This window comes from Erithacus rubecula (assembly GCF_903797595.1).
Source record: "Erithacus rubecula genome assembly, chromosome: 10".
In the NCBI taxonomy this organism is placed as follows: Eukaryota; Metazoa; Chordata; class Aves; order Passeriformes; family Muscicapidae; genus Erithacus; species Erithacus rubecula.
This window is the reverse complement of record NC_136662.1, coordinates 10640685-10668336: the sequence shown is the minus strand read 5'-3', so window position 1 is coordinate 10668336 and position 27652 is coordinate 10640685. Positions and strand designations below refer to the sequence as shown.

General features: G+C 40.2%; 2 protein-coding genes across 2 annotated transcripts in view; one reads left to right on the top strand and one right to left on the bottom strand.

The window, feature by feature from the left end:
• SLC44A3 (solute carrier family 44 member 3) overlaps positions 1 to 4265 on the top strand; it is a 103177-nt gene extending 98912 nt beyond the window's left edge. The window contains exon 16 of the mRNA XM_079313343.1: positions 97 to 4265. Within this exon, the coding sequence (XP_079169469.1) occupies positions 97 to 102 (6 nt within the window). The 3' untranslated portion in view covers positions 103 to 4265. The remainder of the gene's footprint in view (positions 1 to 96) is intronic.
• CNN3 (calponin 3) lies at positions 4016 to 27652 on the bottom strand. The gene is given in 9 exon segments (XM_079313350.1): positions 4016 to 5126; positions 5665 to 5811; positions 6540 to 6656; positions 7114 to 7251; positions 8453 to 8519; positions 8947 to 9005; positions 9007 to 9034; positions 9036 to 9067; positions 27440 to 27652. Coding segments are annotated over 9 exon segments (993 nt in total). The 5' UTR covers positions 27497 to 27652; the 3' UTR covers positions 4016 to 4778.

Genomic DNA, 27652 nt, shown 5'->3' with positions numbered 1-27652 from the left:
ACCTTAATTGTTTTCCCAGTTTACTCTTATGACATTTAAATGCAGAAACAGAAAAAGTGCTACACATTATTTGACTCCTTTTTTTTCTCTTTATAGACTTGAATGTGAAGTACACCAAGAAGTGTGGAAGCAGAGCAGCAATAGCAAAGCGGTCATATCAGTAAAGGTTACCAATTTCCCAGGACACAATATTAGATACTGTTGTATCTTTTGCACTGGTAAAATGACACACAATCTGTTTGTATGTATAAAATATTTTGTGTGTCATCACATCTGATTTTTATTACTACACTTGTTATGACAGTCTGAAAGTTGATAATAAACTCACTCTTTGTAAATTTTCTATGTTGTCAGACTAAATTAGTAAGTCAAAAAGGTCACAGAGCTAACATGACTTTCTCAGGCTTCTCTGGGAATGCTGTGCCAGTCACCCCCAGTACAGTAAATGCAGGAACATTTGTAGAGGAGGCGCTCTGAGATGACTGTGTCCTGATTTATTCTGCATATCTGAACAGCCAATTAAGGAACAGACTGAGCTCACTGATGGAAATTACCCTTGATACAAATTCTCTGTAGTCAAGATAATTAGCAGTTAAGAGGTAGGTGTCTTTCTGCTAATTATACTCTTTTGGGAATGGTTTTTACAAGTTTGTATCCTAAACTGTCCAGCTCTTCTCCAAAGGCAGATATGAAATAGTCCATCCTTCTTTACTTCTTTCTGCAATTGAGAAGATGAAGCAGAAAAATTTGCATCTGGATTTAGAGCTTGACAAAGTAGCAGATGACAGAGATAAAATAACAGGACAGACATGAGATAAAAATGTTGTAAATTATACTTTATAGAAATATTAACTGTAACATGGATGTGGAATATATCACGGAGGAAATGGAGCGACTGTCAGGGCTCTAGTCAGAAGAGGAACATAAATGTTGACACTTTAAAAAAAAATAACTTGGTGACAGTCTGCCTTTTAAAGCAATTGTAAAGCTTGTTTAAACTTTGTGCTTGGATCCTGACTGTAACACACTTTGTGGGCTCCACCTTGTTCTGAATATGGAGTAGTTTTAGATTTTACTCAGTGGCACATTTTATCCTCTGTTCAAAAGCTCCTTTAAATTTTGAGGAGAGCTTTCTGGTGGGAAAATGATGCCAACCAAGGATTTCAGTAAAGTAACAATAAAGGAAGTGAGACATCACTGCAGGTAAGTGACTCAGAACTGTCTTAATGAATTGACTGATAAACATTGATTAGTCACAGCTTGGAACTGATGTACAAAAAAGCTCATTGATGCCTGAATAAGAAATCTGATTCATTTAAATACTGTATCTAGTCTCCTGCTGTTCAAAGGAGACTAGCTATCTAAAAATACTAAGAAATACTTGCTTTTTATCTATCATTTAATTAATTTCATACTTTAATATGAGCCACTTCAAGAAGTTGTGAAATATAGGATAAATTAGGGAAAAGGGAAAGAAATATATTAATTACCTTCTGCCCAGCAGGTGAAGCTCATAATGTACTGGCTGTGTCTCACCACCTCTCCTTATTTAAATCTGTACCCTTGGATACTTTTTGTTGTCAGCTTGTGGATGCTGTGGGAACTTCTGAAAAGTCCTGAATAAGCAATAGCTCTTTAACCCTGAGGAAGTGTGCAGATATGGTGCTAACAAAGGGGCAAAACTTTTCCTCTGCCATGGGTTTGCAAAGATTGTTTCCAAGCAGCTGTGTCTTCACAATGTAAACATGATATTTACCAATTTACAAAACATAAGAGGTTTGCTTTGAAGTTAAAAAACTCCCAGTTCTTATTACACATTCAGGGTTTTTTTCCTGTTTGTATTTGATACTCACACTGCAAGTTTTGGCCTTTGACTCAGGAAATCTAGTGGAAAAAAGGGAGGGAAATTTTTATCTAAGTATGTCCTTGTTTTCAGACAATTGCTAGATGACCTTCAGAGGTTTCTTCCAGTCTCAGTTCTGTGGTTCTTCTCATTGCAATTATGATGCAGCACCATTGTTTTTGCTGGAGCTCCAGAATGCAGAATGGCCCCATACACTTCCTACAAATTCTGGGCTAACTTTTAAAAAAGGAAGATACTGAAAAATGCCAGGAATTAAGCTGTACTTGATTGTATTCTGCTTAAGGAATTTACTGTCATTAGTCCAGAGAATACATTATAAAATAAGTTTTGAGAACTGTATTTTTAGAGAAGACTTTAATTAAATTTATAGAGAAAGCATAGCTTTATAGCTTTCAGTTACAACTCAAGACCTCCCAATCTTACATACATTGCACTAACAATCATGTCAACAACCTTCAGCTGTAGCATTCCTGTGTGGCAGGAGCCTTCACCTGAGTTAGAGGGATAAGGCACTCCTACAGAAGCTGATGCTATTTGTGTTTTTCAGGGCTGCCTTCCCCTGCAGGGTGCTGTAGTCAGGCAGCTGTAAAGGAGGCTGTATGTAGGCAGAGCTCCTAGGAATTCAGCTCCTGCTGGTTTGGAGGGTGGGCTAAGCCACTTCCAATAATTTGAGGTCTTCCTTCCTTGCAATGCAGCCCAGTAAGTGTGGACTCATCTTTCCTGCAGCTATGGAAGATTGGATTCAGCAGAATGAAAGGTACTTACATAACCATATAACCTTAAAAATAGGAGACAGGGACTGCTGGTGTCTGCTAACCAGAAAATGGCTAAGTATTGCAGCCTACTGTTATAAGCAAGGCAGCTTGATTTTGATCTTGCTTGGTGTCTGCTTCAAACTCTCAATTCAGTTGTGATTCCACTGGATCCCTCTGTAGATGAATGAAAACATGCATACCAACAACAGCTTGTGTTGTTTGTTTCTTCTGTTCAAGTATATAAAAAGGGTGTGAAAGTAGTTTAATGCCTAAGTTTTGGATTCAGAAGGAAGGAGGGCACATCAGGCTTTCAGAAAGAGATTGCTTTCACCCAAACTACAAAAACAAACCTTTTGCTGTTAATTGTAGAACTGCTCTTCAGCATTCAACACAACAGTTCTACATAATTAAATGCTATTATTTTGAAGGGAGAGAAATGGTATCATTCAGGAAGAACAGGTCTTAACAGATCTGTTGCTAATAATTCTCTTGCTTCAAATGCAGGGCTTGGACCAGTGACCTCTAGAGAGCCTTTCTAATTTAAATTCTGTAGAATAAATAAGCTTAAGACTTACACAACAAATAGGTCAGCTGAGAGTCAGATCACCACATCACATTCAAAGATGACAGAAACCAATGGAGCATGCACACACAATTTCCAGTCTTGAGGAAAAAATCCTTTTTAAATTCAGAACTTGCAAATGCAAAACATTTTTTATGTGAATATAGTAAGTTTAAACTGCAGTGAACACTTTTAAGATAACCTTAATTATTTTATAGAAATTAAAAACTGCAGCATTGGCCCCCATTAACACATGCTATTTTTTTTCTCCTTTTAAAAACAGTGTAGGTCAATTAGTGTATCTTCTCTGCAATCCATGGTGGGGAAGAAAGCATCCTCCACTTAGGAATAAAGTTCTGCTATCAGTAACTGAGTAGCTGGGGTTGTAGACTAGCAGGCACCAAGACTGTGTGTCTCTTTACATAATCTAAAGCAAGGATGCTTGGCATTCTCCAAGTGATGGCAAAAAGGTAACAGGCTGAAACAGAGGCAGCAATAAGTATGTGCAATCCTTGTTTGCCTTGAAAATGGCAGGGATTTAGTGAACAGCTAAGGATCTCTGGTCATAACCTCAGAGTCATGAAGAGGGGAAGTGAACCCAGCTGTGAAGGATCCACATTCCTCTCCTGTTAAGTCAGTGTCACTCATTCCTGAGAGATTTTTACAAGATTGTTAGATTAAATCCCATGGAAAAGAATGAACCCAAACTGCAAAACAGACCAGAGTTCTACATTACTCTTAACACAGGCAAAGGTGATGCTTATCTGGGAGCAATTCTTATAACATCTAATCTTTAAAACTGGTATCATAACAAATGAGACAAGATCATCTACGTACCTTTAAGAAAAAAATATTTATTTATAAAAATACAATGGGATCAGTTTGAGAAGTGTGGCAATAAATACAGTTCAAGGAAGAAAAAAAGCATTTCTACATGGATATATTATGGCACAATAAAAGGTAAATGCACCATCAATCATGGAACTTCTGTTGGCTCAAGACTTTGTACAAGCTCCCTTTTTAGTAAGACAACTATTTCTAAGTTTGGTCAGTGTTGATAATGGAATGAATACACAATCACAAATGCACACTTAATGTCTAATGCAGGACATACCATTAACAAACAATACCTTAAAAACATAGCAATGATATTAAATCACTAATGAGATATCTTAAATTTAATTGGCAAAGACCACATGTAACTTTAAGTATGAGATTCTTTTGTCTCCTCTGGAGAAAAGCTGTAAATATGTAAAATGAAGGCTTAACTTGGTATGTAAAAACCTACTTAAGTAGAGATTGTGAGAATGCATAGCTCCTTACGAAACAACCTGGCTGTATGAGAGCACTCCCCCTTTCACAGTATTCCTTTTACTTCATATGCAGTTATTGTTTATGCTGTAGACTACAACTGTTACAGCACTAAAGGCAACTAGACAGGGAAAGGGCAGAGAAAGTAGAAAGGAATGTATGTAAGGCAGTATTTCTTTAGGTACATTAAGCGTAGTGTGTAGGAAAGACAGGTAACGATTCCACAAGGCTAGTTTCGTTCTTACTGAATAAAATAATGGACTAATACTGAACTTTTGATGCAAAGCTAGTAATCAATGCCCTGGTCACTGTACTGACCATGGTAATCTCTTTGATAGTCATCCTGGTACTCTCCGTGATAGTCATCTGGGTACTCTGCCTGATAATCGCTGTCGCTGATCTCGGAGCCGTTGGTTCCTGTTCCTTGGCTGCCGTTGTGAATGACGGGCTCTGTGGGTGCAGCACAGTACTTGGGGTCATACACTTGCCGTCCAAGCCCATACACACTCATTCCCTTCTGTGAAGCTACTTTGTTGGTACCCATTTGTAAAGAAATAGTTGAGTTATCCACAGGTTGTAATATGTGCTTCTGATCGTAGATGTCTCTCCTGGTACCTGGTGCCAGCATACCAGCCTAATAAAACAGGATTGTAGAGGTTCAGTAAGAAGGTCAAGAGCTGTGATTACAAGATTTATGATTTCAGCTAGTATGTCTCACTGAAAGTGTTGAAACATAGCAATTAAAGTATAACAAAACAGAGCACAGTAACGTGTGTTCACTAGGTCAGTCACAGAAGAAAGCCCTTGCAGAAAGGTCCAATTTATGTTCCTCTTCGGAAAGAATATACTAAGCATTCTGACTAAAGTAGTGCCAGTAAACAATTTCTTTTTTGCCTCTGTCTAGTTAATACTTAAAATGAAGTTACTGTTTTCTCCTGGTGTAACACTGCCAGCAGGAAATTCTAGAAGCACCTGGACATTTTTATGCCAAGACACTCAGCACAGAACACACTGGTTCTGATAAGGGATTCAAGTTCCTCAATCACTGCACAAGAGCACAGCTGAACTGTACCCACCCACTGCTGCCTGTTAACTGGGCACAGCTCCAGGCTCTCCTGTCCCACTGGGCTTGAGCTGTGTCCATCCTGCACGTCACACAGAGTCCTGCTTACCTGGCTGGCTCCTTTGTTAGTGCCCATCTGTAGGCTAATCGTCGTCTGGTCAAATGGCTTATCAGTTTGCATTTTTGGATCATAGAGGTGCCTTCTAGTTCCATAAGCAGTCATGCCTGCCTGACTGGCACACTTGTTGGTGCCCATCTTTATTGGGGAAGGAAAGAGGTGGACAGAAGAAATTATTTTTATGTGTACATTAAGCATAGTCTAAGGAAAAAATATGGTTGGTAACTGTGATGGCTGATAAAAAAAAAAAAAAAACTAATTTTAGTGCTTGTTTTCCTCATGCAGTTTGACCACTAGCTATAATAAATTAGTCTTTCTCCTTACTGAATTTCAAAAGGAAAAATAAAGGCAACTGTCATCCTAGGGCATTTCAGTGACTGTCATTTGCCCAACTGCATTGCAATTGGAATGGAAGTATGCCTCAAAATGTAAAAAGTAAATTTTGCCTTCGACAGTAATGATTCACTTATACTGCTCTGATTTCTCTACCACAGGAATTTAAAGATTTTACTTTGGCTTTTATGATTACTAAGGAAAGGGGCGCGAAAAAAGTTTCTACCATACAGAGAACTTGAACTATCCAAACCACCTTAAAAGACAGAGATGATGCTGCTAATATTAGCTGTTCCTTTCTTCCTTATCACTCTTACAGCAGATTTAAAACAAACAAACCAATCTTCATGCAGTGACTTGAGCTTATAAAGCCAATCAACTGCTTACAAGAATTAAGACCTCATTCCTCCTCCTATGATAAGAGTATACTGTTATTCTGCACCTGGTTTTGCATAAACAATATCAGTTAATCAAAGTAAGAAAGTTGTTCTCAAATGTAAAAAATTAACTGCAAACTTGAATTTCATACTTACCTGCAGGCCAATTACACTTTGACCAGCTTTTAGTTTTCCTGCATCAAAACTTCGTGCTTGTTTCTCTGCATATTTGACACCAATATCAATGGTAGTATGAAAGCCTTTAGTTTTTGCCTATTTAGGGAGAGGGAAAATAGAATATTCAGTATTTGAAGTGTATTTTCTGTCTCTACATCCTATGCTGGGGCTCTCAAACAATGCCACAAGCAGGTCTATCTCCATGGGACTGTCAGGGCTGAGAGAAGGTACCAGCCCCCTGTACCATTTGAAGATGGCACTCCAAAGCTGAGTCAAAAGGATATTCTGCAGGGATTGGAGTTCTCTTGGGAGCCTCCCCTGTTCTGTGTATGCATATGGAAGCAATCAGGAACCCTCACTCTGAACTCTAAGTCTTCCCTGGGGCATGTGGAGCACCCAGTCCCCTGAAGTGCAACCAGTGCAATATCTCAGACTCCCAGCACTGCCTGTCCTCTCCTGACAGGCTGGATGCCATTCTCTGTATTTACATGGGTTGCAAGGGTGCATCTGAACTGGCAACTCCAAGGCCAACTCCAGGGGTACAAATACTTACCAGACCTGCCAGTGCCACTAGAGTAGTCTGTACTTGAGTCATATTTCCATTTTCAAAAAGATCATTTGCTTCAAAAATATCATGTGGCTTCATGCCGTAGACTTGGATGGCTTTGATAAAATTCCCAATGTTCTCCAGCTGAACAGAAACAAAAGAGCCAGTTTTCTACATAGTGCTTCAAATCAGAAATTACTTAATTTTAAAGCCTTCTGGTGTTGGTTGGTTGGTTTGTTTGCTTGTTTTTTGCCTAGTGCAAACTGGACAAAACGGTGTGGTTAAGAGTGACTGGTGGGAAGTCTGTGAATATTTTTTATTAGTTTTAACACTGATTTCAAAAATCAGACTAAGAGGTTATCCAACTTGGCATCCCTCCATCAGTGAGTACCATATAGTTTGTTAGAGTGGGCTTTGAAAAGATTTGTCTCAACTGTCTGTCCCTTCCAAGAGAAAATCTAATTTAAAACCTGCTTCAAAATTAGAAAATGTGACATAGTGTCCATGCTATTTGACTTCAGCAACTGATCATTTTGAATAAAATAAAACCATAACAATGTGGATGGGATCCTCATATGGGCTGAAGGAATTATCTCACTTCAGACTAATAAGCTTTGGGGTTTATTAGCACTTTGTAGCACTATGTGCAGTAGAAATTGGAAAGCAATATGGAATACAAAGAGTAAGAACTGAATCTCTTCTTTTCTTCTGAAGTCTTAAGAGGTATTAAAAATTTAAAAAAAAAAAAATCTTCACCCATATTTAGAAGTGTTCAATGCCAAGAAAACAAGGAGGCTGACATAACAGTATTAAGCTAGACACAGCAACAGCAAAGGCAGCAACCCTTCCAATGCTTGCTCCAAATGCATGTTGCATCCTCTCCAGACACCTTCTCAGGAGGATACTTCACACAGAGATGTCTAGGTACAGGCAAACTATTGACCTAATACCTTTCAGCATTGCCTGGATGGAAAACTCTGCTTTGATTTAAAAAAAAAGAAAAGAAAACTTTTTTTTTTTTTTTTTTAAACTCAAAAAGACCTTGCTATAGGGCTGTAGATTGTTCTTCCATCTGACACTTCCCTGAACAGCTAAAGCACTGCTATCAAATACAGGTACTCAACTGCCATTGATGAACCACCTCAGCTGTAGCTGCCTTCTGTTAAACATTGTTCATGTCTGCAGCATCCTCAACTCTTACATATGCATCATATGTATACTTGGTGCTATTAAGATTTAAGATGTACCATTTTCACAGCAAATTTGTTAATACAGAACAAAAGTATTGTTTGGGGGTTCAAGGGGTTAGAAGTGTAGTTCTGAGGTTGTTTTTTGTTTCTTTTACCTGGTGCCAATTTAGTTTTGATTGATTAATTTTCTTCACTGATCCTGGCTGCAGCTTATTTATAAGCCTGGGGAGGTGAAAAAGAGGTAAATGCTTAAACAATAAATCTCATCCTTATACCATCTGTGCAGGCATTATATAATACTTTCACTCATTAGTTGCATTAGTTTAATCAAAATGGTTAATTTCTTGGTTCAAACAGTGGACTAGCTCAGTTCTCAGGTCTCACAAGTCTAACAGACTGTAAGAATTTTTTGGATTATGGAAATGAGCTATGCCATTAAATTCAGAAACACTTAGAAATCTTAGCTGATATATAAAGGAGATTTAAGTGTTCATTTTTCCAACAGTTTTCAAGAAGTTTCCCACCCTACAGTCAGCTATCTTTGACTGTAATTGTTGATGTCTTTTGAAGGGGAATCTGCAGAAAGTCCCTTCTTAGTTCCTTGAAAGTAGAAAACTCCTAAAAATAAGGTTACTTAATAAATGCTTACTCGCATAAGATTATGCATCTTTTAATCCCAGTTGAAAAATTTGCACCAATACTCAGCCCTAGTAACCTCTTCTATCCAGTCCGCAGATCTCTTCTATCTGGGGGTCATATTTCAGGGCAATCTGTAATACACAAGCAGTCACAAAGTACTTCAGGAGAGAAATCTCCAACTCTTCCCCACCCCAACTCCATTTCAGAGTATGCTATAGCTGTCATCCAGTAATTTTATTGCTGGATTTTAAAACTGTATTTTATGCATCAGAGTACAGATCTAAGTACTTTATCCCTTTAACTATAATTTTCATGGCTTTACTAAAGGTCTGTTTGGAAAAAGCACTTTTAAGCATAATGCAGTTTTTTTCCTTGAGTAAGAATTCTGAGCTCCTGAAAGTCTTTTGACAGCTGCAGAGAGATGATTTTTGAAAAAATATTCAACCCAAGTTGTATTTTGGCAGGAAGTAAGGAAGGGAAATAGTATATTATGAATACAAATATTCTGAATTGCCATGCCATCAGTACTACTGCTCACATGTAGATTTCTACATGAGAAATTTTATATAATAGATTTGAAGTTATTTAGCTGAAGTTTATAGTAGGTTTGCTTTTATAGCTAGTTTATGATTAATGGATATGACCTAGTAAGTTTTTTCCTTGTTGCTACAACATTAAGAGTTATCTCACTGGGGATTCTGGGGGCTGTGTGTGTCTTGGTTTATCGTTAATCTTTAGTAGCCCTGCTATTTCTTTCTTTTCTCTTTGACCTTCCTGGAATACTCTTCTGGAATAAACTGTGATCTCATAATTTCATTGCAGAGGAAGAAAACCTGCAATAATCTTTGAAGTTTAAGGCATCAAGCTGAGGCCCAGAATTGTTAGCAAGATGATTTAAAAATTCATTTTCCAGATGTTCAGACTTCACTACTTTGTGTGTAAATTTATGCTTCAGTCACTAGAAATCAATCCATGTGAAAGGAATGCTTAAAAGCAGTGAACTTCAATGCCACCAGCTGCCAACAGCATCCGTGTTCTTTCACTCTGCCCTTTGCTCCCTCCCCCAAATACACCACAAAGCAGCTCCAACTTCCTTCAGGCAAAACCTGTCACCTTTATAATCCTTTTCAATATTGGCAAGTTGGACAAAATGGATTCTATCACTGAAATCATCACTACTTTATCTGCAAACAATACAAGTTAACTGAGCACAAGATTGTGTGGGATAAATAACCTCCACTGGTGCAGAGGTTGGCAACACTTCCACCTTCCTTAGTTGTCCTGCACGGGTCAGTGAGCAGGGTGGGAAGTGAGGGAGTGACCATGAGAAACCTGACAGGCAAGCACAGAATGTACCTGCAGGATTTCTGACACAGGGAAAGTCAGCTCAGCTGCGCCAGTGCCTACAAACACCTACAAGAAACTCATGCATGGCCATTCACATTAAATCAAAATGCACATTTGGGACTTTTTGCATAAAATTTTAAGACTTCAGCCAAGAAAGAGCAGCTATTTGCAGCTATATTTCTACTGAAGGAGATTATAATTCCAACATATCTGAATTACTTGGATAGAGGCAATTGCTACATTTTGGCTAGCACTAGTTACTACTGACTCCAAACTGACCAAATTACAAATTACAGTACTCAGTTCCCTATTTTTCTTCTAAGGGGAATGGAAAATTCCTGTATCTCTGGCTTTACTTCAAAAACTTGTCTGAGTAATACTTATTTTCCTTAGACTATTTGTAATAGTAGTCCTATGGTGCCTTAGTTACAGATGAGGATAATGGACTAACCCATTCCTATTTGCAGATCTTGACTAAGGTCTAAAATTCTGTGCAGCATTCTGTACAAGATGACAAGCAAAATGTCATGACTTCATGTTTTAATCACATCTTTTGGATATTAACTAAGGTTAGAAGCAGACTTTGAGAAAAGCTAACTGAAGAACATGGCTGTGGTCTCATCTCTTGGGTGCCCCCATTGCAGCTCCCTTAATTTAGCACAGGAGCAACACAGCCACATTCATTTCCAGTGATGGCAATAATAGAAAGGGATGGGTGAATCTTGAAAACAGTGTATGAAGAAGTGAGCTGTCATCTTTCTCCTTCCTAACCTAGACATTACCTTACAAATGACTTTTCATGGATATTTTGACTTCCTATGGAAGCAAAGCTTACGTGATCACAGCCTTAATTTGTCTACCAATAACATCCGGCAGAACCCAACTAGATTGTTCAAAATTATAGAAAAGAAGCAGTCTTGGACAGAATTGAGTCAGTGAGATTTTGAGTGAAAATAAATACATATGCAGGGGAGAAAAAGACTGAATTGTAGCATCACACTCTTCTTACACATTAGAGATCCTATTAAAACCCTGCTAAAGCGACCTCACCCACAAAACCTTAAGTTACATGTACACACAAGACATCTACTGCATAATTTATTTCTGTACCTCACTTCAAATGAAGGAACAGGATTTACAGAAAGGCCAGAACTTTCTATTCTGATACTGCAGTTGGAAGACAGCAGATAATTTGGGCTGGTCATGCTGACAGCTCATACTGTGATAAAATCCCCATTCTAGTGTGCACATGGGTACAAAGCAGGGGTTGAGCTAATCCCCTCCACAACTCTTTAGTTACATACATAATGAACATTGTGATTGTGCTTTCTGAAAATTTAGGCAGTTTCAGTGTAGCTTAAAGACAGTGTTAGCCATCCTGCAGTTGAAGTCTTCTGGAATAGAACTGGACTTTTGTTTCTACCACTTATTTTTAAACCCTGGCAAAAAAAAAAAGGGGAATTAGGTTTGTGATCATACCACTAAGAGATACAGTTTAAAGATTAATCTTTTCCCACTCAATATTAAAAAAAAAAAAAAAGAAAAGTAAATATGGAAGCCAGTACGAGTGAGAACCCTCAAGACTTCTGCAAATGTGTCTATTTTAATCTTTCTTGGCAAACATATAAAAGAAAAAAAAGGCAGAATTTTTCCTCATTTAATAATAAGTGCATTCCATATGTGAGATTACAACTGAACTGATTATTAAATTGCTGACCCCATTGCTTGGGTACCTTAGAAGTAATCAGGTGGAATTTTATCACTTCTGAAAAATATTTACTTTATGTTGGAGAACTTTACCATGTGTTCAAATCCTGAGCTTTTCAAGGGAGTTTTAAATTGCCCTGGGGTGTCACTACAGTGGTTATCTAGAGATAGGAAGTAAAATACATTTATACACATGAAGAAAGTTTTTATTGCCATTAAAAACATTATTTTTATTCTGATTTTTGAGCTGGTGGGAAATTAAGTTACAAAAATTAAAAGCTGGTACTAGTTTCTCTGCAAATTATATTCAATTTACCCGAAAAGCTAGAGATGTGGAATCTTTAGTATCAGGCTTTAGACAGGGAGAGTGACAGGTCAGACACTATCAGAAATAAGGCATTATGCTTATTCTGAGTTCTCAGCTTTTCTATTCCCAATGGCACAACCAGAAGTTATGTAACACTCTTACTGAATATTTCATATTTTCCACATGTGGATATCAGAGATGTTCCAGTTTTCCTTTGATTGCTATCTATGAGGTGAAGCCAGAGGCTTTGATATGAATGTTAGAACTTATGTCTTTTTCCATTACTACTAATCAAAAATATGCCAACATTTGATCCTTTCTAAATACTGAATCTTCATAGAAGATACTTAAATCTTTCAAGTCTACAGCAAAATAAAATATTGTCTACTGAAGATGAAAGCAGTAGCTAAGCAGCTTCATTCTAAGTATCATCAGTGCCATGAAAAAAAAAAACCCTACAGTTTCAGAATGCTGTAGAAATGATTCAATCATAGCAATGGATATAAGATTTTACAGAAGTTTAATATAAAATAGCAGGGAGCCAACTGCTCGTTTCTTTCTTCTGACAAATGTTGAAAGATACATAAAATTGTCAATGTTGCTCTTTCTGCTGATGCTTCAGAGATACAAGTTCAATAGAAATATCTTTGAAAGGGAGCTAAAGTTTATGCAAGTGGCCAAAACTATAGGTGATCCAAGGCTGTGGAAGGAAAAGGCTGTGTGTGACTTGCCTATGACAAACTGATACACATATTTATGCCAATGTGTGCCTCAGGCTGGAATCCTTGGGTTAACTTGATTTCTCTGGCAACTTCACACCTGATCCTCACACCTAATTCTAGATTTGTTCAGGTAGGACTTTCCTGTTTGGGAGATCTTAGAGAGTAAAAACCCTCCCTCCATGTGTAGCACAGGGACAGTAACAATCACACAGTTTTTATCAAGCTCATGAATTTCTGGAAGCTAGCAAAGTTCTGCTGGCAGCTTCAATGATGTGTCTGTGTGACCCTTGAGTTACTCAGTATGCTGTAGCATGTTTAGCTTGAGTGATGATGTTAACCAGCACTTCACACCATAACTGATATCACACAGACTTTGAGTTGTCCTTTTACACTCATCTTTTCCAAATTACACAGTACACACTGTACACTAAGGGCTACGTGTGTGCCAAATCTCCAGTTTGAGAGTTCAGCTGGCTATACTGCTGCTACTCTGGAAAAATCCTGCAACAGGATCCCAGGGAAGAGTTTAAACACACTGCACTTCTTTTTACACTGAGACTTGCAAACACAAATCTTACTAGGTTAAAAAGCAGGTATAAAAGATAAAACTTGGAGTTAAACATCATGTCGTAACAGCTTGCACTCTCAGTTCTGATGAAATTTCTGATTAAAGCTGCAGGCTTCCTGCCCTCCACAGCAGGAGTCAGAGGTTTAATGTGCAGCACGCTGAATTTAAAGTACTAGTAGGAATTTGAAAAAAACTGCTCTCTAGTCATAAGTTTCAAGGAGAAAAGAACGTGCTTGTCAAAGTACATCAACAATTCTATTATAGGAATTGTGTTTGTCAACAAAACTTAAGATGTATATACATATAAAACTGCACCCAAGTAGGTTGTACATTTTGGTTTTCTAAGGTAAATAAAGTGCAGACAATGTGTACATGTACATTACTGTACATGTGTACAGCAAGAGAAATAACCAGGACTTCACTCCAAGATAAGATAGCATAGGAGGAGATTACATATCATATCTCTTCACCAAAGTGAAGAGAAAAATAGATAGAGACCTAAGTTCTTCATAGGGAGAAATTTTGTATGGCCCATATTCTTGCTTAAAGTGACACAAAATTACTAACTTCTCAATTAAAAAACAAGATTGCCTAGAGAAAGTGTACTGAATTTTTTAGTAAGTACAGAAGCATATTCATCTTGTACAGAATTTAATCCATGTCTATCCAGGGGGTTTAATATTAATTTTACTTTTACACAATTAGATCATAAACTACAGAAAACAAATAAAAACAACAAATTAACAACTCCAGGTTTTAAGACTTAAGGTTGTACAGTTTCAATTTTAAGCAGCAATTTGTTCCTGTATAAACTTTTCAATCTTTATTAATTCAGAACTGAGTGAAACTGAATTGCTGTGGTTCCAGTTTTATGAAGTTTATAAAGTTGCCTTTATAAACATCCTTTGCATTGAAATAAGCAGTACCTTCAGTAGCTGCTGAGGCCAAAGATACCAATGCTGATACTTTTTTTATTTGCTTGGCACTAGTTTGTGATTAAATCTTTTTCCTCCCCGTTTAAAGGATTTATGATGGCATGGGGAAAGATGAAAGCAAAATTCTCTCCTGGTATCAAGGTGGGAAAAGCTCTTGATAGCCCTTACTGCTTGGAAGTGGGAGTCAGAGAGAGCACAGCCAGCCCAAATTCTTATCCAGAATTCCTCTTCATCACCTTCTGTTCCAGAACACACTTTTGAAGCACCTATCTAAAATTTACACAGCAAAATACCTAGGAGAAGTGTTAAGAGCTTAGTGGCTATGTGGATAACCAAGAAAAAGGAACAGAAGAGTAAATCATTCTCATTAGAGAAGAGGGAGAAGGATTTTTTTTTTTTTTTTTTTTTAATTTATACAAGCAAGCTAAAATATTGTGGTTGAAATTCTATGGTGTGAAGAGATTACTGTACATATCTAATCTTCAGCTTCAGAGGTGACAGGGTGGCAAGGACATAATCACTGATTATTTAGTCACAGCTAAGTCATACTCTGTAAGTTGAGACAGAGAACCCAGGAGTGGAAAAATATAAAGTTTTGGTTTTTACTGAAAGTGGGTAAGAAGAGGAAGTGCCAGGGTACCAAGGTGATTGTCAAGGGGGGCTTCTTGCCATTTGAACTACCAACCCAATGAGCTCTCATCATAAGGCAAATTGAAATTCACTGTTAATTTCATGTATGCTGATCTGGATTGCATGCAAAAACAAATGTCAGAGGAGGCATATTTGTGCACAAGAACCCCAAATGTAACAGGAATGTTACAATCCAAAGAGGAAAACCAAGGAGGAAAGTACTCCAAAAATTCAAAGCGACCATTCAGTATGCCCTGGTATTTGAAGATGCATTTTTTTCTGTCATTATGGACTGTTGTACAGAAAGGCAGAGAACACTGCACTAACATTACCACTGAAAGATCTCACTGTATCCCAAAATGCTACTTAGCACAAAAATTTTACAGCTGTATCCATTTTGCTTAATATTCAAACCGTAATTTTTTTTATATGTAGCGTAACTGATACCCTGCCAACATCTCACTGTTTTCTCTGTAAATCAAAATTCAGGCTACAATCTTTAAAGAAGAGATGGATGAGCATTAATCCAAAATTCCTGGCGCTTTTCCCATAGGCACCAGTTTAAAGTCTGTGAAGTGAGAACAAACCATGGCTCAGAGTTTCCAAGGCATCTTACAGTACAGATACCTGCAGCCATGCATGGTGCTTGCTGCCAGATCAGCTGGCTGCAAGAACTGAGTGTTCTACTCCCTGGATTTCCAGTAGGACTTTAGCACATTTTGCAAGCTTTTAGCTTTTCAAGAAGCTGGATCTTCCATCTCTTCCCCCAGAGTGCACCAACAACTTGGGCACAAGCCTGCCCTTGGACTGAATGCTGCTTGTTCTCAGCAGCTACTGCAATGCCCTTGCTTATTCAAATGTTCTCAGTTTCTCTTGCACTTTTTGCTCTTATCACATGTTTTGCCATTGTCACAATTTTCTGGCTTGTAACTCCAATTATCCTTAGCCATCAGCTTCCACTGTCAACTGTAGCACCTTCTGGTCATGCCACCAATACTTTATACTTCTTGATATTGAGTTCCTTTGCTCTATTCATTTAGTCTGTATATTGCTGAACTATTTATATTTCTTTACAGAACACAGTTCCAGTAGTATCCATTATCTATTATTTTAAACCATTGCTGGATTTTGTTCCAAAAAATCATTGGGATATGAAATTTGTTCTCAGCTAAGACACAGCTGATCCAACCCAATGAACAAAAGCCTGTTAGTCCCTGATGGGATTGGAATTCTCCTTGCTTTGAAACCCATGCCCAGTATAATTGGTATGACACAGCAAATCTGGACAGGCTCTGACATCATGAACAGTAATGTCCCCTGAGACAACACACTGAGTGCTGCATGGAAAATCCTGGTAACCTGACAGACCTCAGTGATACCTAGTTCATCTTCTTTTGTGGGGGAAAAAATCGTACAGAACAATGTGGTGCATAAACAGAAAAAAATTCCAAAGCATCTGAAAACAATTTCATTTTTCCAGTAGTAACCCAGGAAGCATCTCCTGAGACAGCTGTTACTGCAACTCTGGTGGAACAATAGTTCTCAAAGCCTAAACGGAGTCTGCAACCAGAGAGAGTAACATCAATGATCACTCAATCTTTCTCAGAATACTTTTCTAATCTATTGCTACTACCGAAGCCCAGGAAATTATATTTTCTTTCAAGTTTATTCATTTTTCTACTCAACAGAATGGCTTTTAAATTTGTAATTTTATAAGCAAATTGTGTTGTGACTCAGCAGCCCTTCCCCAAGGCCCAACTGTGCTGACAACTCTTTAAAATAGGACTGCAGGTTATTTCATTCTTTCTCCACAGCTTTTTTCTTCTCTCCAAACCCTCTTCACTCACCCAAACCAGAGTAATTATGTTCTACAGCAGGTAACTGGTAACTCAAACATACCTCTCAGAAAAGTTGCCTAAAGAAAGCTGAAGTCTGTCACTGCAAGTGTTGCTACAAAAGTTCCTCAACGTGCACATTCCTTCTGCCTCTCCAGCAAAGGCACAGTCCAGGCTGCATTTTCTGAGCATTTTTTCCCAAGGTTAACCTCAAGACTCTAGTCTTACTGATCTAATTTGTCCCCACCCAGTAAGCTCAGGTACTCAATTCCTTGCTGCCAGCTGTAATGCCAGGCACAGGCTTGACTGGGAAATGAAGAATGACAGGGCAGGTCTTGGGGTAACAGGCACTTGCAGTCAATAGTGCTCAGTGTTCCTCACCAGCTGCACTGGGAGCACTTGGTTGCTTGCATGGATTTCACTCCATGAACTCACACTAGCTCAACAGGCTCACTGAGGTGTCTGTGACAGGTATTCATAAAGAAAACACAGATTCCTCTCATTCTTACCATCCTTCCACATAATGATTCTTGTTTTTGTAATTTAGGTGAAAGGCATGGTTTCTTGAGAACTTCCTTAGCTGCTCTAGCTACCAAGAGCTGCCTTTCATAAAGGTAATAGATCAAAATCTTTCAATTCGTGCATAGCGTGTTTTTTCTGGTTGAGGTAATTTTTCCCAATGCTAGTTTTCTTAGCAGAAGCACAAGCAGTGCAGATTTCACACCCTAAGCTTTAGAAGACCTTGTCCATCAACAGCTTCAAACTCTTGTTTTGCTTTACTGCCAGCAAAAATATTGCAAGAATGAACTTGGCACAAAGAATGAAAGACAACAATAATCTGCTGCTCCTGGCCCTCCATCTCACCCCCTCCTGGGTATATCTCTGACCAATTAAAGTTGAGTAAGTGATGCACAAGGTTGATTATAAACCAGTAAACATTCAAAAATATTTTGGATTTGACCACCCAGACAAGTTGTGCTTTAACCACATAAAAAGTGTTATAATGGTATTTTTTTTTAAAGGGTGATGATGTTAAGGGTGATAAACACAGTAGAAAATGCTTATTTAATTTTCTAGTAATATATATCTTAAGAACAAAGTTCAAGAAAAGTAAGACAAAGTGAAAAAAATTACGATTGCATTAACTTCTAGCTCAACCTTTTATTTACTGAAAATGTAGTTTTAGTAATGTACAAATCAAGCCATAAGCCTGTGACACTGCAGTTTAAGAATAAAGAAGAAAGTACAAGTGTAAAAGTGGAAAAGACAGCCAAACCCCAAAGTAACAGGTTCTGATTCAATACCCTGTAGAAAGTTTCAAAGCACTGTTTTTCAGCAGTTCAACACGAGTAGAAAGAGAAGCTGGCACTGCTGGGTGGGTAGATGCACACTCTGCATCCAAAACTCAGGATGCCACAAGGCAAGTTGTGGTGTCACTTTGCTGCTCTCCTGAATTGAGAGTAGGTCTGAAAGCCCACCCAGCAGAATGTGTGGGCGAGGCTGTGCTGCAAATGACTGTGAGAGGTCTCAATCCTCAGTTATTTAAGGTTCCATTATTGGTCAGTAGAACAAAATGCTCAGGTGCACTGACTGAACTTTAACTTTGGTAGTTATATTTTGTTCCAATTCTGTTCCATCAATTCCAAGACCAGTGCTTTATCACTAATATTTAATCTCACAATCTTTGTTTACTTTTTCATTAAAACCAGCTAGACTCTTCCAAATAGAAGTAGCTTTCTATGTCAAAGACATTTTCATACCATAATTTATTAATGATAAAGGCTGCCATCCAGACAGACCATAGTAAAAAGGTGTTAGTCTTAATTTTCTTCAAAAGTTACTTGCACTTTTTACTTGTATAGGGCATGATAATACAACAAAGTCAGCAAAGTAAGGGAACAGTTTCTTGCAAAATTAAGCAAAGAGCATTTAATCTTAGCACACCAGATACGTGCCTGAACTGCACATGCTTCATTGACTTTACACAGTATTGACTTCCAATTATGACATATAATGGAACTTCTAATTGGTCCCCCACAGTGTTACAAAGTGAACCAAAGCAGTGGCAGCTCAGGCTGGTCACACAGTGGGACTCTCAACAGGGGCTGCAGTACAGGTCCTGCTCCACACATCCTGCTTGGTCTGTACTGGCCTGAGCTCTGACTTGTGTTCTGCCCATGCTCAACACAGAAGGAAAATACCCTGCTGGGGTCCATGACAACAGCAAGGCAGGAGCTGCTTTTCACCGTGAATATTTAATTATAACCAAATCCCTCCCCAAATTCATGTGCATTAGATGCCTTACCTTTTTCTGTGAAGGCTTCTAGTATATAGTCAACTGATCAGGGAGAACAGAAAAATACTTTTAAATTAAATTATTCTTATTAAAGCAAAACTAGGGATACTAAGATAATGCTGTCTATAAATAAGAGGCTGTACCAGTGGAAATATCAGCAGGAAAGCAATATAACAGGACAGCTTTCTTAGCAAGAAAGCAAAGTAAGGTTTTTGCAATAGTAATGTCCAGGTTTATTCTGGGAATAGCCATGGTATAAACATGCAAAGCAGAACAAGAAGACTTCCTTAGAATCCATCTATAATTCAGCCAGTTAGGATTTTCAGTAGATCAGAGTCCATGCAAGCATTTCAGAACAGCAGGAAAGTACAGAAATATTTAGGTAAATACTTGGTGTTCAGGTCCTGTATGTATGCACAAGTCACATACTGTTTCACTTCACTGCAGCTCTTAAGGATTACTTGATGACCAAAAGCTTGTATAAATAAAGGTCTGCCAAAATGAAGACCTCAAGAAAAATCCTGTGTTGACCCCCCAGTAGAGGGTTGAGCCTTGGAAGGGAAGCAGCAAAGGCACTGAATGGTTAAAGCCTGGTTTCCATGAGCGAGTATCAGTGACCAGGGCAAGCTCAGGCTCCCAAGGCTGAAAGCTGCTTGTCCCAGCTGCTGGGACCAGGCAAGGCACTGGGGACAGTCCAAGCAGGGCACTGGAGCATGGCTGTGACAGCAGCACTTCATCCTCACTTGCTGCCAGCTCCCCCAGGGACACTGATGCCTGCCAGCTCCTGCCAGTTAGACATCCACAACAGAGTCCACTTTGGGTACAAAGCAACAAGTTTAATTATGTTTCCCCTCTACATATCTACTAAAATCTGCACTAGTTTGAGGAGGAGGAGAGGTGAAAAAAACAGTGGAGAGAGGGGGGTGAGTGTGGGTGGTAGGAGGGAAGGGTTATTGCAGCTTTAAAAAAAATCCCACAGAATCACCCAACTGAAGAAAGTCAAAACAGTTTTTGAGAAAATCACTGTCATTCAACCCCACTAAACAGAAACAATGACATAAGTTACTATGAGGCATTACTGCAGAACCAAATGTATTTACTCAAAAGAAAGTATTTGCTGCTGAACACAGCTATACAAGTTAACAGTTGTTTAGAATCAGACACTTACAAAAAGCATTTTTAAGCAAGAGTCCCTCTAAAAGAAAAAAAGAAGGATTTTCACATGATCTCACTTAGAAAAAATCTGTTTCAAATTGCCCTACGTGTCCTGGCCTCAAGCCCATTTTTACTGAAGGCCTTTCCTGTACAGTTCCATAGGGGATGGGAATCTCTACAGAGTTTGCCTTAAAAGGATGTGTCAATGCCCAGTGTATACCGTGTTATGCTGCTACAGAAGTTAACAATTCTGTACAAAGAAGTTTCTATCCTTTATTCTCCAAAGCAAATTATAAACTATTTGCAGCAAAGAAAAAACATCCAAATTAATGTTCTGTCAAAAAAAGACAAGGTGAGACAAAAATCAGTGATGTGCTGCTGTCGCACAAGAATGTGTGCATCTATCTCTCTGTTTTTATGGGTATTGACTCAGCAACAGGATTATAATAAGTACTTTTCTCCAAACTTTAAACTAAGTCTAACTCTGAAACCACACAAAGAGCACATTCATTTGTAAATTTCAAACAAGCAAGCATTACTGTAATGCAAATCATAGTTTTTATTTTCTGAGGCTGCTAATCCCATTTAACTGTCGTGACTGTCAAGCTCTATTTACTTTTTTCAAAAGTGTTCTAGTCATAGGAGGTACACTGTGAGCTTGCATTCAAAGGATACAAAATACTCATATCCTTAAAAATTAACCTTACCAAGTTTTATGATTTTCTATCACAGTGGAAGTTTTACTAAAAGTTTATTAATCCACCATAAACAAGGTCACTCTAATACATTTTACACATGGACAGAAAATGCCTTATATTTGAAAGTACAGACACAGGGTGCTTCCTAAGGCTAAACATGACAAAGTTTCAGCACACACCCTCACTGTTCATTTACTGGAGCCTGAGCTGGTGCAGCAGTGGCAGTTCTGCTGTGCTCTGTGCTGCCTCCTGCACAGCAGCAGACCCGTGTGGGGCTCCTCTGCCTTGAGGCTCACGAGGCAGCAGCAGCTAATCCTGGCTATGCCATGGATTCATCACCTTCCTCCCAGCAAAACTGGTGTAAGATGAGAGGCAGAACTGGAAATGCCACCCCTCACTCAGGCTTAACAGGGCTGTGAACCTGCCCCACAGCTCCAGCACAGCTGCTGCTGCTCCAGGTCTGAGGACTCAAAAACCACTGCCAGCTTGGCAGTGAAGTGCCAAGATTAACTGGGGATTTAAAGCACTGGGCAAAGGCAGCTCACTCCCATGTCAGTGGCTTACAGCAACAACTGCCAGATGTCCCTGGGGCAGCCACTTCCACACAGCTGCTTAATGTGCCTGGGCTCCTGAGCTGTGACACGGGCAGGGCACATCTACAGGTGGGCTGTGCAAGGGCTCCCGAGGATGAGTGTTCCCTGTGGGCTCAGGCAAGTGTCCAGAACAGGCATGGCTGCTGACATCCAGGCTGCTGCAAAGAGAAGTGTTCCATGGCAAATCTTGCCTCTGCTCAGGTAAGAGATGCATCCCTGCTGTGACCTGTCAACCCGATGCTACGTGGCTCCAACACCATTATCTGTACCTCTTAGTAGGGCCACTTATTACTGCTGTAGTCTTAATACTTCTCTTGGAGTTTCCAGAAGAACTTGAAACCCATACTTGATCATGCCTAAGAGAACAGACCTGTCCAGAGATTGTAACAGTGGAAGTGGTAAATGGGTTAGACACATCAAGGTAGAGTAGACACTGAGATAGACAGTAAAGGATGAAGATGAGTGGAAACACTGTAGTTAAGATTCTCCACTGCTGGATTACCTTCCTTGTTTAACAACAACAAAAAAATCCAATTAATCTGCATTAATACCAATTCTCAGTCAGTATGAGAACCCTTCACACACAGGACCTAACACTAGGAGAATACAAATTAATAGGTTACTACAGCTTAATAAAGACAGTGATTCACTGAGTTTCTCTAACAAAAAACCTCTGCAAAATTTCCAGCAACAGGCTAAACTCATGTTCCAGTAATTGAGGTGGCAAAAACAATCTGAAAAGAGCAGGAGGGATCTGCCCAGAAAAGGAACACAGCTGATTTGGAAGTGCAGGGCAGCAGGGCCATGCTCAAGCAAGTGTTGTTGAACACAATTAACTGAAATTTAACTGTCAGTTAAAGTGAAACTAAGCATCAGAAACAAGTAACCAGCAGAGAAATTGTAAACAAACTGGAGAATTCTCATAAACTGGTTGCTAATACATTTAAAAAATGCATCTTAAGTCTGACAAAATAGAGGTTTCATTTTTATATCAGTCATGTGTTTTTAGTGATGCATGTAGTTATTGTGCCAAACATGGATTGATTGTAAGTTTAGCTATGGAATTATTCCACAGTCACATTTATGGTTCAGGGACAATTTTGCTCCGGACTCAATTATCAAAACTGTGCTGTTAAGTACAAAGTTATGAAGTTCACTTGAACTGCAGATCTGTTAACAATGCCTGGATCCAGCTGGAAGAAATTCACAGTTCTATAAAAAAAAATACAAAATTTGGACACAAAGAGAAAAGTTTTAGTGTTTTGCACAGTGAAATTGATATTTAGCTAGGAAATGTTTGGCTAGGAATGGCTAAGAATTCAAGAGCCATGATCAGCCATCAGAAACCATGAATTAACTGGAGCAAACTAAAATTTAACGCTTGTTCCTATAAATTCTTCTGCCATTTCCTCTGAAATTCCCTTTTCAGTATATATTTCTATTACAATGTTTCTAAGTGCACCAAAATATAAGATTTTTTATTTATTTCCCATGCAACAAAATGAAGATTTGTGTAATGCAAATGGTCACACAGGCTGATTCTAAACTAAACATCTGAATTTAACTCATAAATCAAAGATATTACTTCTTTAAAAGTTACATAGGTGTCTATGTACAAGAGAATAGGAATGCAGAGATCTTATACTGTCATTTATGATGACAGAAGATATTCTCCTCTGCTCTTAAAGCCTAAGTTTTCACTGCCTTTATCCAGTACAGTTTCAATTTTTATTACATCATTTCAGACAACATTAATAGAAATGCATTTTTACCAGCAGCAAACATTCTTACCTAGGGTTCACAAAATTTGGAGAGCAAACCTAAAGGTCCATAAAGGAAACCAGTCTAGAGGAAGCATATAATGGTAAAACAAGTACATGGTAGAAAGAGTTGCATTTTAAGAATGGAAAAGGGTATTCTTTCTGTTTTGAAAGAAGGGGTAAGAAAGAGGAAAGAGAGGGCCTAACAGTTCAACCACAGACAGCCCAAAACTTATCTCACTATTAAATCACTAATCAAAAAATACAGAAGTTAATGATTTTAATTTGGTTCCCCGATAATTATTTTTTTTTAAAGCAATTTCTGGACTTAGCAATTAAATCTGTTTATTTGGCCTGTAGCAGATAAAATAGATTACAAGAATTTTCTCCTCAGCAGTTTCAAGAGGAGCACAATAATCACACCTAGGACTGGTTTGTGTTACTCACCACAGACTTCAATTCTTTTTCATTAATCTGTATTTGCCCTCAAGAAGGAAAGCAGGAAACACTACTGCTCTCCTGTACACTTGCAAAACAGGGAGATATTTTGTTTACAGGCTTCATTTGTCTAACAGCTTTCACTTTTAAAAGTTTGTTTCTCTTCCTCTTCATTTCACTAGGGCTTGACCTTTCAGAGTAGCAGCTGCAGGGCTGGGATAACTCACCTCAGTTCCTCTGCTGTCTTTAAAAAGTTCAGAAAATGGCACTGACCACTGAAGTCTCCTGATGCAGGGATGGCTCAGAGGAGAGTCAGGGACATGCAATAGCCAAATTCTATGCAAAATTTAACTCCCCACACAAGCCATACTCCTGGCCCTCCCTCACTTTCTTGTGAAGATAAACTGGCACTGTATCAAACAGAAGAGGAGGGAGAAGATAAATGCCTGCTCAATACAAATAATATTTCCATGGGAAGGGTGGAGCTACTAGGAAGCAGCTGAATGGACTGGAACCTCTCCTCCTGCTGCCCAATGTTCCTGTTTGCTCCACACCTTCTGCAGCAAGACAATGGAGCATAAATCAAAAACAATATAAAATCGAGTTTGCAGCTTTATCTCATTGCATCATCATCTCATGCTATGTCAACCTCACGTACTGCAGAAACTCCCCAGCTGCTCAAGAAGAAAAGTATTTCTTGCCTGCAGAAGAAAGCATCCATTTCAATCAGTTTAAAGGGCTCCCCACTGAATATTTGTTTTGGATCAATTATCTTCTGTGATCTCAAGTAAACAGGGAATCAGCTTCAAAGGGATTACACTAGTTTGACTACCTACACATTTCTCATGCAGACAAGTTTCCTTACAGCTGGGAACCAGTACACAAACTCCATGCTTTCTTCATAGGAATGAGGAAAAGAGATCCCTAAGAGAGACCAGACACCACAGCAGTGTGAACTAAGGTAAGGAGCAGTACAAGAGAAGGGTGGAAGCTCAAAAGGCCCAAAAAAACACCAAAAAAAAACCAAACCCCACCCCAACAAACCCAAAACCCATAGATTTTAAGGTTAGAGACTGAATCCTGAGGCTCAATTAAATTAAATTAATAAAAAACATCAGGACATGTTATATTCATCTGCTCAAATACCATAGCAAATAAAAGGTCTCTCTGAACACTAATACAATGTCAAATGAGAAAATAAAGAACAAAACCCAAAACCAAGGGATTTTTCTACCCAGCACAGCTGGACCCTCAGGCAGCACAGCTATGAGGCTGTCCATACACTGCAGAAAAACACTGCTTGGGAATCAGCACTGAAAATTTCAAACAAGTGTATCTAACAGTAACTGCCACTCAAGCAGGGAGGTTCTACAAACATTACCCCAACAGCACATTAAAAAACTCTTAACACAATAGTTTGCACAAAGGCCAGTGTTTTAGAAAGTGTGATTATAGTTGGCAGCAAAAACTGATCCTCCAAAGGTTGGAAATTTATTCTTCAAATCTTCATGAAATAGAAAAATCTGGGAAAAGGAAATTTTGATCTTTACAGAGACCTTATCAGCTGATCCTCTAGAATTATAAACAGACACACATCTGACCACAAACCCATGCAAGACACTAGATTGTAGGTACACAGTATACCTGTATATAACATAATTGCTTTGAAATTTGATCTCTTACAGCGAGAACAACATTTTAAAAGCTCAAAGCTACATCTCTTCTGGAGTTTTTGTTGTTCACTGGAGGTTTTTTTTTGTTTGCTTGGGTTTTTTGAAAGGAGATGAATTCATTCGTCTTCAGTGCATTTGAATTTTTTTCTATGGCACTGCTGCACTGACATTTTCAAAGAATGCAGCAGAAATCTGCAAACAAGTAAACTGGAGCTGCCCCAAAACAGCCACCCCTCTGCAATATTTGCATTGAAGGCAGAGAATTGAGCAAAACAAAACTCAGCAAGATGAAGTAGAAGGCCCTTTGTCTAAAGGTGTGAAATACACCAGCTTCAAACCCTCTGCTGAGGCACAGGCTTGGAGCAGTTCCTCAGGAGGCCCTAAGGAAGCTGATGGCAATAGGAAACTGAAAGAAAGAACAAAGAACTTCTTCCCATCTTGTCCCCATTAAGGGATTGCTGTTAAACCTATATCATTTTGTCAATAATCTTTAAAGTAGAAGAGCACATACTTTCATCCTAATTCATATGCAATAATACAGAACACATTTTAGCAATTGTTTTTAGGTTTGGGTTGTTTTTTGGGGCTTTTTCAGTGTATAACAGTGTAGATAAGTCACTACGTTTAGATGCTGGAATCAACCACTCTGGAAGACATTTGGTTACATGATGTCATCAAACTGCAGCAGAACCCACAACCATCCCAAGAAAGCCAATAAAAATAAAAAACCAAAGCACAATGTTGGTTTGTGAAGCATAAATTACAATGTTTAAAGTAACTCCGTTTCTCCCTGCTCTACTTTCTACTCAGCTACAAGTAAAACAGGATCTGGGGATGTGCTGAAGCCTGAAACCAGACACGGGTGTGAAACAACCGGTTAGTAAAGACCACGTTTGGATTTTAAGCCTGTGAATTAAGACACTGAGCACCAACTTATCCCCGCTTGTTCAGCGGTGTAATTTTTATTGCAAAGATTTTCCCTCCTATTAGGCAATTGCTCGCTGCAAGGCAGCAGCCAGTCTAACAGGACAACGTCAGACACCTTTTGTTCCTCAGAGTGTGCGAAAAGCCTCGGCAAAGCCGCGCACCAGCGGCGCCGGCCGCGGGGCCCGGCTGCTGTCAGCGCTGCCTTTTCTGCCGCTCTCCAGCGAGCCCCGGGCGGGCTCTCGGGCTCGCTCCCGCTGCCCGGGGCCGCGGGCCCGCCCGCCGCCTTTGTGCGCCCCCGCGGGCGGGCGGGGCGGGGCGGGGCGGGCGGACAACGCGCGTCTGTGCGCGCCCCGCGCCGATTGGCCGAGCGCCGCCCGCGCCCATGATGTCATGCGGCTGGAATGCGCCGCGACCCGCGCAGCGCCCGCGCCGCCCCGCGCTCCGCTCGGCGGGACCGTCCGCGCCGCGCCCGGCTCTGCCCGCGGGGCGCGCCCCCGCCGCTCCCTCCGCTCACTGCCGCGCCGCGCCGCTCCGCCGGCGGCGGGACGGCTGCGGGTCCCGGCGCCGCGCCCCGCCCGGTCCCGGCGGGCGGAGGAGGCACGAGCGGGATGTCCCGTGCCAGGGCTGCCGGCACGGGCAGGTGCAGCCCGGGGGACGGCGCGAATCGCGGCTCCGCACGCGGGTCCGCCCGGCGCTGACAGCTTTTCGGTGCCGCAAGTTTCCTGAGCGGCGCCGCGAAGGGCAGCGCCGTCCCGGGCCGGCGGCCGGCGCATCCTTGCGCGCCTCCACCGCGCGGAGCGGGCGGGACCCCCGGCGGCGGCCGGAGACAGCGGAGCCCCGCGTCGCGTCGCGCCTCGTCCCGTCCCGCCGTCCCGGTGCAGACAAAGCACGGCGAGCCCCGCGCCCCCGTACCTTGTTCTTGACCTCGGCGGAGAGCCCGTAGGAGGGCCCCTTGTTGAAGTGGGTCATGTCGGCGGTCTCCCGCGGTCCGGGGGCGCTGATCGCAGGCACTGGCGGCTCCGGGCTGAGACGAGAGTCCGCCCGCGGCCGCGGAAAGTTCTAGTCCCTCCCCCCCGGCCCGGCCCCGCGGCCGCCGGAGCCTCGGCGCGCCAATCGGGGCGCGGG